Genomic DNA, 17,108 nt, shown 5'->3' with positions numbered 1-17,108 from the left:
TATTGCATCTAAAATCCTTAACCAACATTGAAACGCACGTGAGAAATCATTAGCGGCTCGAACAAAAAAAAAGTAATGTTGAGAAAATATGGTAAGATGGACGGCACTAAATTTCACTAGAGCTATTCAACCAGTTATGCAAAATAAGTAAATTATATGTTAGACCAATGTAAATAATTATTAGCTTGAAATTGCTCCTCTATCACTTAGCTTCTACCTGTTCATCTGCCTAATGTTAGACAGCCATCACGTTAGCCTGCTCTATCACTCACCGTAGCCGTTTGTTTCACTTGCAATATGGCGTTACGATCTTCTCACAGCATGTTAAGTGGGAGGAGTTTCGTGCCCACTCATGAAACAGAGAAATTAAATAGCAATAACGTTAGATGAACTTGAATTTTGTTTTTCAATAAATGAAAAAAGGAATTTGAGTTTAGATTACTTACAAGTCTAAGCTAAAATATGTACTAATATAATTCTTTCACGTCAACACATTAAATAATGTTTTCAAATTAAAATGTTTAATAAAATCATTGAAGTTGAATTTTTAACCTAATAGAATGCACTTGATTAAGTGGTGGTTAGAGGTCCCTTGAATTGCTTTTTACAGTGTGGGAACGTCGAAAAGGGGCACTCCATGTTTCGAGAACAAAAAAAAAAAAAAAAAAAACTTTTTAAAAACCACGGGCGCTCCGATTTCCTCCCACAGTCCAAAGACATGCAGGTTAGGTGCATTGGCGATTCTAAATTGTCCCTAGTATGTGCTTGGTGAGCGTGTGCGCGGCCTGCGATGGGCTGGCGGTCTGCCCGGGGTTTGTTTCCTGCCTTGCGCCCTGTGTTGGCTGGGATTGGCTCCGGCAGACCCCCGTGACCCTGTACTTAGTATAGCAGGATGGATAATGGATGGGGCGGCACGGTGGCACAGTGGTGGCGCTGCTGCCTCGCAGTTTGGAGACCTGGGTTTGCTTCCCGGGCCCTCCCTGCGTGGAGTTTGCATGTTCTCCCCGTGCCCAGCGGTGGGTTGGCACCCAGCCCGGGATTGGTTCCTGCCTTGTGCCCTGGGATTGGCTCCAGCAGACCCCGGTGACCCTGTGTTCGGATTCAGCGGGTTGGACAATGGATGGATATTTTAACACTTCCTTTAATATTGCTATCCGTTACTAGCGCCACCTACTGGTGAAATCTTTAACTATTCTTCATATAAAAATTTCATTTCTTAATTAACATGGATTAATTGATGAATTAGTGAAACTGATTATTGATTGATGTATTGACATCAGAAGTGAGTAAGTGTGCAAAAATCTCAAGTCATTTGGACAATAGGTAGTGGGTTAAATAAAGAAGCCTGGTAATAATAATAATAATAATAATAATAATAATAATAAAAAAATAGGGGAAGATTAACATAAAACAGGAGAGTAACAGGAGAGTAAAGACAACAACCCCAGAGGCCGATTATGCTTTTGTTAAAAGAAAGTAATTTAGTCACCTAACACAAGTTTATCTTGCAAGTTTAATTCAATTGTTTGCTTCAACAGGATTTCATTGTATAATCGTGACATCGAAGAGAATTATTCAAAGTAACTAGAAAAACACGTAAGAGCGTATCAACAAGCGCGATCATTTTAAATTAAATGAACTGAAATGACATAAAGTGGACGGCTGATGCTCTGTACAGTAAACGGCTATTTGAGTTACTGCCAACAGTTGTTTAGAATTCATTTTTTGGATATAAAAAATCATTGGAAATAGATAAAATATACTTCAAAATATTAGTTAAATAATATTAAGGGGCTCTTGTTCAGAAAGCGGACGCCACTTGGTTGTTTCACATTTCTGTTATCGTTTTAGCCCTAAAATAGTGATTTAACATCAGGGATCTATTTTATTGACCTTAAGGTTAGTGTTTGGGCGAAGGGAAGGCCGTCTCAAGTGGCGTCCGCTTTCTGAACAAGAGGCTATTAAGGTTTGGTTTTGGTCAGATTTAAGAAGATAACGTTTCAATAATAAATGTAACTCCGAGTAATAGGAAATGTGTTAATTAACCCAACTTAAAAGAAAGACTTCAATTTAATAAGCTGATCCAATGCTTACATTTTTTTACAGCGTTCATTTCCTTTCATTTGTCATTAAAATGCAATTCAGCGAGCAAAAAAAGAGGAATAGAAAAACAACAAGAGACAAATTCTATGGCAAAATTTCAGATGTTGCTAATTCAATTTTTTTTATATACTGTAATTTTGAATTTCTCCTTGCTGTGCATTTTTAAATTCAGAATAATAGAAGAAAAAACAAAGATTAGCTAATTAAAAGACGGAGATCAATTGAAGGCGAAGTGACCGACTGATCGTGAAGCAGGTTGGGATGAATGCCTGCAGCCACAGGGGTCCTCCAGGACCACCCCTTGGGGAGCGCCGCTGTAGCGCAGTCCAACTGGGACACTCGTATGGAGCTCCCCGACTTGCCAAACTATGGACACAGCACCGATCAAACGGTACAGGAGGAGTCCTCGCCAGGATACAGAAAACATTAACTCAACACAATGAAGATTCCTAATAATTAAGTGATATGGGAATCGCGATAGCACCGCCCACCTAGTAGTCCCATTCATATTAACAACAACCAGCAGGTTTATTCGAGTCATCACATTACAAACGATGGAGCTCAAAAAGCTTTACAAAATGAAGACATTTTTATATTTCCACTTTTAATAAAATTAAGATTAGGCAATACTAAATAACAAAGAATAAAAAGTAAGGTCCAATGCCCGAGAGGACAGAGGGAAGAAAAAAAACCCTCCAGGGGCTCCGAGGCCACGAGACCACCCAGCAAACCCGACATTCTGCTTAACATCGATGATCCAAATCAGTCTTCGCGTGAAAGAATTTGACAAAGAATTCGGTGCCCCGATCAGGTGGTGGTGGCGCTGTCGCCTCACCCAATACAATGATGGCAGTCCGTAAAACAAAACAGCGTTGTGACAAATCCGGTCTATCCGTCACCCCAGGGTGACGTGCCCCGACAGACCTTTTGCCACCATACCGGTATAAAATGTACAGAATATGAAGGACTTCAGCACCAAATCCATCCAATAACGCCATGAATACACACACACCTATGAACAAGCCCAAAAATCCTCTCTGTGATGATAAATATTCAACTACACACAGAAAAGCGAAAGAACTCGAAGTACTAAACGATAAACAGTCACGAAAGACTCCAAAGACAACCCGACTGAGTAGATGAATGAACGGAGACCCCAAAAAGTGAACGGCCACCCGAATGCTTCAAAAACGTTGTCCTACCGTGGTAGGAGTTGTTAGGGGGAGACTGGGGACGGTTGCAACACTTTTTGCATTCCCCTCATTTACTCAGAGACTGTTTGGACTACACCAGGCAAATTTGTATACTATAAACTTACATCTGTCTGCTAATTACCCATAGTACTTGTAGTTAATTATATTTTACATATCCTGCGCAATATTGATTTGAACTGAAGAAGTCAGATGTTGCAACCGTCCCCAACACTGGGGACGGTTGCAACGTGTTAAACATATATTACATTTCAATAATTAACCTTTGCTTTTTCTCTGAACTTGCATAGTACTGTGTAAATCTACAATTATACAATAATATTAAAGTAGATTTTTATTCATATTGAAAGTTCTGTATTTTTATGTCACACGGGATTTTTTAAAAATGCATTTATTGTCCAAACATGGATCTGCTTTAAAACAAGTCAAAAAATATTGAACACAAAGTGAATTTAAAGTCACCCCAACAATTCCACTGGCTCTCAGGATAAATCTACCAGTTACTAGAACAATTATAATATAATTCTTACTAATTTAACAGTATTTAAACATACATTTATTGTACAATATTGAGAATATCAAATACAACCCAAATAAAGTTGCACAGATATTCCTAAACAGTGGCTAATCACCCCTCATATAAAGTACCCCACATCTATACTGACTAACAGTAGAAATCTGCCAGTTAGAAGAACAATTTTGGGAACTGGCTTCCAGTGAACCTTTCTACAAACAACAAGAACAAAATAATGCAACTCTTTCAGTCAGATTCACAGTTGTGGGTATGGAGTTACCAAGTGCATTGATTGTACAAGCTAGTGTGACAAGTGGGCCTCTTTCTGCTGAGGTAGCTGCACCAACTTGCCTGTCACCACGTCTTGCCACAACCCTGTCGGGAGTTTGAACAGTTGTTATCCCAGTTTCATCCATGTTCCATATGTTTTGTGACTGAAACTTGTGTTTGTCCAAAACCTGGCTTAAATTGTTAAAAAAAAATTGTTAACATTTGTTTCATTAAAACTGGTTGCCCTCGAAAGGCTTGTGGCTTGAGGACGTCTTATTGAGAGAGTTGGGTGCCATTTTAAAAAACCATTAAACCAGTCAACACCAGCCATACAGGCCTCATTCCACTGTGAGGGAAAGTTGCACTTATAGTGAGAGGCGAGTTGAAAATGCAAGCCTACGAACCTGAAATAAAATGTTATAAAATGTAAATAGTTTTTATTATCTTTCACTTTTTATCGATATTACCCTAACCCTCTCACCCTCTTTATACATTTCTGTTAATTTCTCTTACCTCTTTAGGACTTAACCCATAATCTAAGTCTGCTGCCCTTTGTAAATACTGTTTTAGACTCCTCTCTTGGTCTTCTGAGAAGACTCTTCTGATGGTCCAGTACCCTGCACGTGGTAACTTATCTGATCCCTCACTTGCAAGCTTCTCTCTTTTCTTATGGAATTGAAATAAGGTGGTATGACAGATGAAAAAGTCCTTGGCGACTGCCCTGACTGTCCTGCCCTCATTCCTAATTACGTTGGAAGCTTGTTCCAAAATTTCGAGGGGAACCCCTCTGTTAGTAACTCTCTTCCTCACTCTTGGCATACTGGAAAAAACAGATTATTTCTATTTTTAGATCCATAAACTACAGTTAAGCTGTATAGCAGAATACTTCGGACTTAAACTGAAAAAAATGTGCTGATTCTGAACTAAAAATGTTAAAAAGTAATGATATGTAGTCTATTTCAATATGGCTGGTTGGCTTGCGGACGGTTGCAACAACCGTCCCTGACCTGCCAGCCATGACAGAACACCATGTGCTAGCTATTCAAAGAGTCAGGGAAACATGCTAACAATACTTTTTAAAAGTCAACACCACAATGATTTGAACTAGGTATGTTTTGATTAATTAAAATAAAAGCTATGGACAGTAAGTCAAAAAAACAACTTGCAAAAAAAATTACTTTCATACCTTCAAAACAGTTATTTTTCAATAAATGCAGCAGCAGATGATGAAACTGTATAGTTTCTCTCTGGTGGAGAGAGGGCCTAACTGAGCATGTGCAGTGTGAGTATCATCACTCTAGCATGTTTCTAATTGGAGAAATAAGACTTGTTGCAACCGTCCCCAGTCGCCCCAACGTAAAGACGTGCAGGGCAGTGACGAAAATCACAGGAACCAGCAGGCGCAGGAAGAGAAGATGATTCCACAGAAAAGCCCCGAAATCCGGTTGTGGTGTGAAGGGATGCAACAAACCGACATGAAACGATTATGCTGGTGTCCTTTTTAATTCTGCGCCATACTTATCACGTGTCTACTGACAACTCCCGGGGCTGCCCGGACGGACAAGACGCTCGGCTTCATGTTTCGTGATACGTTATGTTAAAAAGTTCTGAAGACTTGTTTACCTGTTGATAAAATGTAGATAAGGGTGGCGCAGTGGTAGCGCTGCTGCCTCGCAGTAAGGAGACCTGGGTGCGCTTCCCAGATCCTCCCTGCGTGAAGTTTGTATGTTCTCCCCGTGTCTATGTGAGGTTTTCATCGGGTGCTCCGGTTTCCTCCCACAGTCCAAAAGCATGCAAGTTAGGTGCATCCTAAAGTGTCCCGCAGTGTGCTGTGCGCCCTGCCCGGGGTTTGTTCCTGCCTTGCGCCCTGTCTTGGCTGGGATTGGCTCCAGTAGACCCCCGTGACCCTGTGTTCGGATTCAGCGGGTTGGATAATGGATGGATGGATGGATTGAGGATTTGCTCTATTCTGTGTATTGTATTGACCCCCTTCTTTTGACACCCACTGCACGCCCAACCTACCTGGAAAGGGTAGGAATTTTTGTAAAAAGCCTACAAAGTTAACGATTGATACGTAACTGTGCGTCCGGAATCAGGTACGCCCACCGACACCGCAAAGGGGGAACGTCGATCGCGTTTTCTGGTGCTTATTGCCTGCTACGGTGGTCTCCTTGTCCTCCACACTGCTCTCCCTGTCGGTGTCATCAGACTGCATGGCGCTGCTAGGAGCGGCGATGTCAACCCAGTCCTGAAGGTCACCGTCATTAGTCTCCACCGCTGTAGTTACGACTTGACCAAATCACCAGTGGCGTAGCTATAGGGGTGGGCGGTGCGCCCCGGGCGGCACATTTTTGGGGGCGGCAATTATTGGCCAAAAGGCGCGGTGTAATTCGTGTGTAAGCAGCAAGGTTCGGAAAAATATCACTCATGATTGAAAAAGTGTAATTCTCTGATTTTTTTTATCCACAAATGCTTCCAAAATAATTTTCAGGCTGTCCTTCTGTGATGGCATCAGACACAGCAGTTGAAATGTATGAAGTAACAACAAAAATAAACAAACTTTACACCGATAATAATATCTAGGAAGATAAACAACTAATTTACAGTTTATAATTTCGTTTCGTTACCAATCCGAATGCGTTCTTGCTTTCCCCACGTATCACTTGTACACTACACAGGTTCTGGTTTTCGCAGCGTAATTATACAGTATTAAACTAATAATAAGAACCCGGCATATCAGTGCGTCTGTACTATATTCTTGTCTAGTTGATGCTTATAAATAATTATATGTGCAAAATTATTGCTGTTTCTCTATATATGAATAAATCTATGCAAAATGCATCTTGATTTTTCTCTTTAAGTCACTTTAATTTTCTATTTAAACAGGTTAACATATGTTAGAGGGCGGCATATTGAAGCCCCGCCCCGAGCGGCACGAACTCGAGCTACGCCACTGTAAATCACCACTTCGGTTACTTTGAATAAAACGCCAGGTGTGGTGGTCTGCACAACGGCTTATCTGGCTCCTCTTTTTAAAAAATTGCATGTCATTGTTTTGAATGGCCATCCATGGGGACGTTGTTTTTGGTGACACGTAATGCGTCAAATGTGCCAGTACTTGAAGTGGAACCGGTGGTCCTCTGTTTGTGACGATACGAACTCGATCGAATGGGGGTAGGGGGTGGGCTGGTAGGAGTCCTTCTGGTCCCATGGTCCTCCATCAAGCGCACGAATACAATGTCATTCAATCCAATGACAGAAGCGACAGAATGGACCTGCTAGTCAAGTCTGGAGGGCCTCAGCAAAGGGTCTGAGTACTCGTGGGAAAGAAAGATCTCACGTTTGATTTTTAATTAAATTGCAGTCCTTTCTGAAAACAGATTTTCATTTTGTCACTTGGGGTTATTGAGTATAAGACACCTCATATCTCTGTGCCTGTGTGTTTCTCTGTCATTGCAACGGGTGGCACATCCCAGACATTTGTTGTAATAGAATGCATTGCATTTGTCAATCTGACAGATGGTGCATCACAAACATTAGTGCTGTTTTTATGAACCCCATATCAAATAACGGGCACCTATGCATTGCATTTGTCATTCCAACAGATGGTGCATCATAAAGAATTTTAATGCCTTTTATTACTACAAATGTTTTTGATGCACCATCTGTTGGAATGATAAATGCTGTGCATTTTGTTACTGCATACTTTACAGAATACATTCCCGTAGATAGTGCACTGCAAACAATAACGCTGAGGTCCACGACGATTAGTTAGATTTTAACGAATTTTAGACGAGTAGCACAGCTTGTTCAAAATTTAATCTGCAACACGATAAAGGGTGCAGAAAGTGAAGGGGTCTGAATAGTTTCTGAATCCACTGTAGGATATTAAATTACTGTTGATGGAAATGAAAAAAAATAATTTTTATATTGTTGTGTATTGTCTAACATGCAAATAAGGGAAAAAAGTTCTTGTTTGTGATGACTGACATATTGAAATGTGTTTTGTATTGCATAAACAAACTCAACTGTATTTTTTATTCCAACAGATGACGCATCACAAACATCAGCACTGCTGTTGAGAATCCTGTGGCAAACGAGGCGACAGACAAGCTGACACTGCAATTTCAGGAACTGCAACTTGAAGGACAAGGTCTGAATTGGTGTAAGCCACCCTAATTCACGGGGTTGATAAGAAAGGTAATGATTTACTTCATGAGGAAGAATCGCACAATAAACACATTGTTATGTCACATATTTGAAATATTAAAATATGTTCTTTAATTTAAATGTTTAAGTCTAAATAGTCTTGAATGCAATAGAAAGGTGTCAGTTGTCACCTTCTGGTTGAGGTCAAAAGGGGGCTTGTGAAGGACCAAAAATCGAAAACAACCTCAAAATCGTAATCACTGACTTTGAAATAGTCTAAAATGACACCCCACATGCTTATGTTTGATTAACCTTTCGGGAATGGATCTCAGGGGGCTAAGACCACCGTCAAAACTATAAACATATTTGTGATTAGCGACCTCAAAAAAGCTGAAACCAACACTCCAGGTGCCTGTATTACTGAGCCCCATTTTTTCAAATTTTTGTGAAAGGGAGTAACTTTGACCCCTAGAATCCCATTAGGGGTGGACCCCTGAGGTTGGTTGACATGATCTGCACAGCTTCTAGTCCTCCTGATCATTTTTTTCAGGAAGACACCTATGGGTTTACTCCTTATCATAAGGGTGTCATTTCCTAGACAATGTATGGTCCAAAAATGACCTTAAAATGAGTACCTTTTTAGATATAGAGGGCCAAAAATAGTTGGAGGAACCCCAAAACACTCAATGTCTTGCAGAACTAAACATCAAGACGAGTTGAATGGTACATCACATGTGGGGGCTTTTCTGGTCTGTGTGTTCTGGCACCTTCCTCTCATGGCCACCATTAAGTTCTTAAGCAGCTTGTGACCAGAGGGGATCATTTACTCCCCAGTGAGCCTTGGGTGCTCAGGACCCTGTCACCAGTTCACCGGTTGTCCTTCTTGGACCTCTTTTGGTAACTCCTAACCTTTGCACATTGGGAGTACCCCCGCAAGACCTAGAGAGGCTCTGACCCAGTTGTCTGGCCATCACAATTTGGCCCTGGTCAAGGTCGCTTGCTCATATTTCCAGCACATTACCTTCAAGGACTAACTTGCCTTGCTGCCTAATTTAAGTCACCCCTGACAAGATCATCACTGTTCTTCATGTCACCTGGTGGTGGTTTGAATGTTCTGGCTGACTGCTGTGTGTTTTCTTCTGTTCTTCAGATTTGTGCCCCTCATTTTCTCTGTAGTATTCCTCGGATACCTTGAAGATGATGTACAGTACACTCAGAGTATTTTGTGTAGGGAGGGGGCCCCAAAAATGTCTAGCCCCGGGGCACCTGCCCTCCTTAATACAGCTGTGGTCATATGCTCCATCTGCTGGAATGAAAACTGAAGTGCATTTTACTGTATTAGTACAGACAACAAACACCTTGGAGTGGAATGAGCATGTGGTGTGTGAGGCCACATCGCTGTCATTCCACTTTGTTGAAATCGCTTCAGTTAGGTGACACTTCTGCACTTGGACTTCAGCGCCAGACCAACAGTCCACGATTTATCTGGGCCAGATAGAAGATCCAACTTCAGGTCACTTTCAATGGACTAGAATCGTGTGGTTACCTCAGAACTCCTAAACCCTCATTTTATTTTCAACTAGTTGTGTTCTCATTTCCAGGCCAGTCCATGTCCATGTAGGTTTGAAATGTTCTCCTTGTCTTCCCATGAGTGCCCACATTCTTGAGTCAAGCTGTTAGGTGCAGTGAATGTAACCTCATTCGGTATGAGTGGACATGTTGTGTCACTTTAGATGGCTTAATAAATGAGCCTTTCAAAAGTTTGCCCCACACAGGAATGTGGCAACGGGTGAACATCTCGCCATAGTCTTTTGTGGAGTATCAAGAGTTAGCCTCACCATCTTGGTCAGTCCTCTTGTCCATTATGGTGTCCCATTGCCTGTATTCTCTATAGGAACAACACAGAATGGCTGAAGACTCCGGTGTTGGAAGGCCACATCCTTGACACCATGCCATCTTCCCGGACAACTATGTTGGCATCAAAGAACGCTTCACTCCCAAATTCTCAAGGTAGGTTTGTTGAACGTTGGTGATGGAGATGAATTCTATGACTTTGCATCCATTGCACACATTCTGTTCCGACTAAAAAGGATCATTAAATATTGTACAGAAACGTCACCACCCTTTGGCATGGGGTCAGTTAGGTGGGGTTTGATATTGGTGTATTGAAGGAATCGAACCTTCTAGAAATGATCTGTCAATCCATAAATCCACACCAGAGACATGAATGTCTTCCTATGAAGTCAGTAGATGGACTGGGAGAGCATGGGGGGGGGGGGGATCATGAGGTCACTGGAAAGGAGTGTGGTGCCCCCGATATCTCTGCAAAAGGATGAAGGTCCAAGTCTTTAGAGTCCTGGTGCTTCCAGTTTGTGAGACATGGATGTTGTCCAGTGACCTTTGACGAAGACTGGACTCCTTCAGTACTGCATTTCTTCAGGGGTCCTTAGGTACCCCTGGTTTGACTTTGTGTTGCTCACGGAGTCCCAAATAAGGCACATGACCTGCATTCTGAGGGAGCGTCGTTTATGGCACTACGGCCATGTGGCATGATTACCTGAGGGTGATCCACTTGAAGGATCAGTTGGACCAGGCCAAGGGGACACCCAGTAAACACCTGAATGCGGCAGATAGAGGGTCATTTTTGGGTGGGGGGTAGGACTGGACCGCTTGTCTGCCTAGGGGGTTGCCAACCAGGATCCCGAACTGTTTCATCGTGTATTGAGTGTGGCAATGTGCTGTACCAGTGCATGCCCCCCAAGCTGACCTGACCTGATAGAAGATACATGAATGTGTGGATTTAACTCATCTTGCCCAACTATCTATTTATCCTTCTAAGAGGCCAACCATCCATTTGTCAAAATGTATTCAGTGCATCCATCACTCCAGCCGTATAATCCAGCTGTCCATATGTGTCTGTGAATCCATCCAATGCTCTTCCAGTCCATCCACCTGCCCATCTGTCCATTTATCCATCTATCAATAAAGACTTCCGTCCAGACATACTGTACACTGCCAGTTTCTTAGGTCCTCCCATTTCTGGTGCATCCTTTGACCTTCAGAACCGGCCATGGCGTCTGTGACATTCTGGATGTGTTGTTCAGTCAGGGTACGCCACGTGCAAGTGATTGTGTCAGTGGTTTGCTGACCCGCTGCCCAGCGCTGTCCATCTCAACCCAAAAGAGACTCCGTAGGCTTGAGATCTGAGGAGAGTCCTCACTGCCGTCTCCCCAGAACTGTTTTGTTAGTGACATGTGCCTTGTGGCATGATGCATGCTTGGTAGTGTCCATCCAAGTGTGGACCACCTGTGGCCTTGAAGAGATGAACCCGGCCAGCGACAATATTCAGATGGGCCTTGGTTTCCAGATGTTCTTCAGTGAGTGCCAGGGATCCTAACGTGTGCCTTGCCATCACACTGCCTGTACTTTTGATTTCAGTTTCATGAACTCTTGAGGGTGATCCTTCTATGATGAGAAAACGTGCCAGGATTCATCTGACCAAGCAGTTTTTTACCTACCCTCCAGTTTTAGGTTCTTGTGTTGGACCCGGGCCCAATCTTCAACTCTCTGAGGTCATGTAAGACAAAGTCCACTGAGCCGTCTGTTCTGTGATGACATTCTGCACACCGACGCTGACTTCACATGTGACTGGCCTGCTTGTCGCCCATCTGTTTGCTGGTCCGATTCTCGCCCATCTCCTTTGAGCCCTCTGATCTGCATGTCATTTTCGCCCAGTAGTTTTTTTTTATGTCTCACCCCTGTGCTTGGTAAACCCTTGAAATCAGTTGTGTGAGAACAGACAAGCCTACTGCCAACTACCAAGGCACCGAGGTCACTCCTTTTGCCCACTTGAACTTCAGCTAATGCTAGAAATGATAATCTGCCCAATTTATGCCACACACCGCCATCATGTGACCCATGAAGTGTTAGAATGTACAATTGGGGTAAAGGTACCCCCTTTAATAGGACAAGCAACGCAAGAAACCCGGACTACTAGTCCTAGGCTGTTTTACCAAACAAGCTGCTCCACCAAATGAGGTTGTCTCGGTGGGAGAACTTGGCTCTTTGGGAGCAGAATCCAGAATGACCAGTGACCTTCAGTCATCTCTAGAGGAGATGGAGCTTCTTATAATTGAGCAGAATGTGTTTCGGGGTCTTCTCTTCCTTCAATCTAGGGAGACAAAGGTGTTTCCAACTGTGCCACACTCAAATTCTTCCCCATTATATTTGCCAGACCAGAGTCGGAGGCTGCATATATCTGTGAGTCCACCAATCTATTTTAAATCCATATACCTATTCAATCATCATTCAGTTCCTTCATCCATTGGTCTCTTCATACACACACCAACCCAATCCAATCAATCCAATTAATTACTAGTCCAGTCATCCATTCACCAACCCTTTAGTAAATCTTCAGCCCAACCACATCTCAATTTATTAATTTATTTATCCACCCAGCCAAGAATCTTCTTGAGTATCAGTCCAACCATCTATTTATCTACATGTCCATCAAAATATTCAGTCATCAATCCATGTGTTCCTGTAGTCTTCCCATTCATATATTTTTCCATGAATCCATTCATCCTTCCTTCCATCCGTCTATACTCTTTGTATATCTGTCCATAGATCCAACCATACTTCCATCCAAAAATCTGTCCATCTATCTGTGAATCCATCTCTTTACCTTTACCCATGTATCATTACATCCATGAATCCATCCATCCATACTATCCATAAATTCCAACCGTATAAGCATCAGTGCACTTATCCCTGCATCCATTTAAGCATCAGATCAACTCTCAGACCACCCGTCGGGGATGTGCGGTCAGGGGAGGCAGGTCATCATGAAAAGTAAAAAACGAGTAATGATAACATAAAATAAATGTGTCCACTGGTCTGTGCTATAAATTTGTTTTCTGTATGATTCCAATAATTCTGATCATTTTTATAGTCCAAATTGCTGAATTTCATGTTCAAATACTGGGGAGAAATGTGAGGTGCGGCAGCGACGGACTGCGCTATTACTCACACACTGGGCTGATACCCGCAATTGGCGCGTGCCTGTCGCTGTCTCTCTGTCTGTCACCAATATAAGGTGTGCAGACATGTTTATTATACACCCTGACTCGCTACAGTCTGGCTAATATCTTTAATGAATGTCTGTGACATATTTAGTCTTGCTGATCGGATATAAAACCGCAGTGAAAAGGCACAGGGTGAGGCGGACAGTACCGTGCCGGCCTGAAGGGGGCGCATGTGAGCTCAACAGATGCTCGTGTCTGCTGTTCTTCTAAGCAGAGGCGCCGATAAGTCAGCGATATCAGAAAGTCAAGTGCGCTGCAGCGGGCCGTTAATTTTTATTTTTTGTTCTGACCGCCTGCCAAAATGGAAGATAAAGATTTTTTAAAACTAAAGGAATATAAGGAGGACTTTTACAAGACAGAGATTTTCGTGGAGAAGGATAGGCGCACGGACTTCATTTACAAATAAAGGGAAGACCAGAAACGGTTTTCAAATTTTATAAAAATGGGATCAGACTAAGAAAAAAAAATAATCCAATATCTAAAAACTAAATTTTGAACTTAAATATTCGTTTTTCTTGTCATCCTTTTGTTGAACAGTCTATAGTAAAATTGATGAAAGCGTCAGAATTAAAAGCTTTGAAAAACAACTAAATGCTGCAATTAAGGTTAAAATTGAAATACGTTTATTTTTTTGTACTCCACTCTATACTTTCATTTGTATTAAGTGAGTGTGAATTGTGGAATTGCCCTGGCACATTCAGGGTGGTCCAGATCGAATTATGCCACTGTTCGACTGACAACCGTCTCCCCGCCATTTTGGAATGCAGGGCAGGTGCTGCCATCTATCGGCCACAAAAAGAATTTTCAGTGAAATCTCTATGTGCAGGGCAGGTGCTGTGAATTTTCTACGTAATAAACTTAAGTTATAGCGTAATGAAAATTGCATAAATAGATCTGGACCACCCTACACATGGAGGGCGAGGAGCAAATGCGCTTTCTCCGTTCTTTCTCAGCCAAATATGCGCCTTACCGGTCTGTGTGTAAAGAATGAGATATGAAACATAACCAGTAGTCAATGTGCAGGCTGCCAGTTATTGAATAGTGAACCAGCTACTCCTTGGGTTCATATATTTGTAAAAGTCAAATGCAGCCATCATCGTCACAGCACGTCACCGCATCACCCGTCCACTTTCGTTGTCCTTATTCCAGCTAAGGGACTGTGACTTGAATCCTGACACTGGCAGTTGGACTCTGCAGGTTGTTCGTATTCCTTCCCTACTTTATATTTCATTTTCATTTTGTTTTTGACTTTTTTTGGTGGATTTTATGTATTTTTTTTTTGTCTTTCTCAGCACAGTCCAGGAGGAAGCACCACCAGGCAATAATTCACATAAGGCTCCTAAAGAAATGGCTCTTCCCACTCATCCTGGTCCTGACCAGTTCCTTCCTTCTCCAGATCTTCAGCCGAGTCCACATCATGCTACAGGATCCGATATCCCTCGACATCTACAACATCGCCTACCCGAGACCGTACAATTACATCCTCAATGAGCCCCAAAAATGCAGCGGCCAGCCTCCCTTTCTGGTTTTGATGATACCGGTGGCTCCGGAAAACAGGAAAGTCAGAGATGTCATTCGAGAAACCTGGGGAGACGAAAACTCGATGCCAACGGTGAAAATCCGACGGATCTTTTACTTGGGGCTTCCGTCTCAAGATGGAAGCGGCGGTCTGCAGGAAGACCTCAGGAGGGAGAGTCGGTGGCACCACGATCTGGTCCAGAAGGACTTTCAGGACACCTACTTCAACCTAACCATCAAGACCATGATGATAATGGACTGGCTGGTCTCCTACTGTTCTAAAGCGTCCTATGCCATGAAGATTGACACCGATATGTTCCTCAATGTGGACACTCTGGTGAACAAACTCCTGCAGCTCCAAGCCCCTCGTGCCAAAGTCAACTTCATCACTGGCAATGTTCACCACTTTGGAATCATTCGCCGGGACCAAGACTCCAAGTGGTACATGCCGCTCAAACTCTTCCCCGGATTGTTCTATCCGCCTTACGTCTCCGGGATTGGCTACGTATTTTCTGTCGACCTGGCCAAAAAGATTTTATCTGTCTCATTGTCTGTGATGCCCATCCATTTGGAAGATGTCTACGTGGGCATGTGCCTTCAGAAGCTGGGCATCCAACCAACACAACCTGCAGACAGCACTTGGTTCAGCTTTCAACCGGTGGAGTATAGCAGGTGCCGATTCTCTCGACTCATCAGCGTCTCGCATCTAGAGCCTGACCAGCTGCTGCATATTTGGAAAGATCTGGAAAAAGCCAAGGACCACTGTTAAAGTGGGAGACCCCCATTCATTGGCACGGTGGACGATGGGTCTCTGTCTCCTTCAGGGACCACCAAGAGGTTAACAAAAATGCCCCCCAATGCGGACCCTCTCCCCAATAATGGTGTTCCAGTATCTTTGCACTAAGTGGTATGGGCTGGGGGGGTGGGCGGCACATCTGTACAGTTCAAAGGTAAAATGTGAGTGGCCTCGCTTTGCTTCCAAGCCCACCACATTTTAGCCTCAGGGTCCTTCTATTTCCACACAAACATTTGCACACATGACCCTAAGTGCACTTCATTAAGGTTGTGGGCTGCAATTCTGGATGGCATGGAAAAAAGTTCTTGGCACTGCTTCCTCACAGCTTGGATTCAAATAATAATAATAATTCATTACATTTATATAGCCCCAGGGACCACCTCTGTGGAGTTTGCATCTTTGTGATTTTCCTTTTAGGGGCTGCATGTCCCATTCATTTTAGGGGCTCCCAATTCCCATTCACATCCAAGAGACATGAAGGAGTAGATTGGCACTTGGCTCAGAACAAGTCCCGGCATTATAGGACAGACATCGGACCCTTGGCACCGTGGACTGAAGGAGTGAGTTGCAATATGGAGGGAGGCATTTCAGCTTAAGTCTCCATTGCACCCTTAGCTGAGTCTGGGATGACTGGGAGCAGTGTACAACTTTAGGTGACTTTAATTTGGGGTCTACACCCCCAATAATCACCCGCAATAATACGCAAATTGAAACATGGCTTGGACTTGTACTGACTGACACCTATAGGGCAGTTGTAGAATGACAGGTAATTAACTGTTGGTGCTTCTCCCTCTTTAAGTGATTTCAGTAACCTTTAGGTAGTCCGAGGGTTGGAAGTTTTACATTACTTTGTAAAGGACCCCCAAACTGAGAGCAATACAAGTTTCTCTGTAGCCAAAAAGAAGGTGAATTTCATTAAAGCAGCTAAAGCAAATCTCAATTTCATGGTTCTAATTTCACAATGGCATCTCACCCAGGTGTCTTAATGGCTCTGATGAAAGATTCACGATCGTTCAGAAAGCATTCGGACCCCCCTCACTTTGTGTTGCTGATTTAATGGATAATTTGGACATCTGTGCCCATCCAGCCACGCTTAATAAAGACAAAGTGACAACGTGTTCTCCAAAAGGTTTGCAAATTTCTTAAAAGTCATCAACTGAAGTCTCGCAAGCTTAGAAGGATTCAGACCCTCTGCTGCGACCCAGGTGGGCTCAGGTGCGTCCTGTTGACTTTACGTCGAGGCCACCTGTGGCCAAACTGAATTGAAAGGACGTCGTTTAGAGAGGCGCACAAGTGTACCGGGGTATCGAAGGTCCCACAATTCACATCGCATGTCAGGACACAAATCCAGAAACGAAGTCTGTGTGACCAGAAGTAAGTCACTCCACCTGCCGCCGCTCCGTTTGGAGAAGCAAAAGCAACGTCGCCAGTTGTAACTCAAATGTCGCAAGTCACCTTGGATA

The 17,108-nt window shown here is 43.0% G+C and overlaps 1 protein-coding gene across 3 annotated transcripts in view; it reads left to right on the top strand.

Annotated features, from left to right (window-relative positions):
• LOC114667936 (beta-1,3-galactosyltransferase 2-like) overlaps positions 1 to 16,652 on the top strand; it is a 43,263-nt gene extending 26,611 nt beyond the window's left edge. For 2 of the 3 annotated variants that reach the window (XM_028823471.2, XM_028823470.1), the window contains exons 2-4: positions 8,148 to 8,298; positions 10,142 to 10,257; positions 14,624 to 16,652. In XM_028823471.2, the coding sequence (XP_028679304.1) occupies positions 10,197 to 10,257; positions 14,624 to 15,618 (1,056 nt within the window). In that variant the 5' untranslated portion in view covers positions 8,148 to 8,298; positions 10,142 to 10,196 and the 3' untranslated portion in view covers positions 15,619 to 16,652. The remainder of the gene's footprint in view (positions 1 to 8,147; positions 8,299 to 10,141; positions 10,258 to 14,623) is intronic. The other variant, XM_051920402.1, reaches the window with a different exon arrangement.
• The last annotated feature ends 456 nt before the right edge of the window (positions 16,653 to 17,108 follow it).

This window comes from Erpetoichthys calabaricus, chromosome 17 (genome assembly GCF_900747795.2).
Source record: "Erpetoichthys calabaricus chromosome 17, fErpCal1.3, whole genome shotgun sequence".
NCBI lineage: Eukaryota > Metazoa > Chordata > Cladistia > Polypteriformes > Polypteridae > Erpetoichthys > Erpetoichthys calabaricus.
This window is presented reverse-complemented; position numbering and strand designations above follow the sequence as displayed.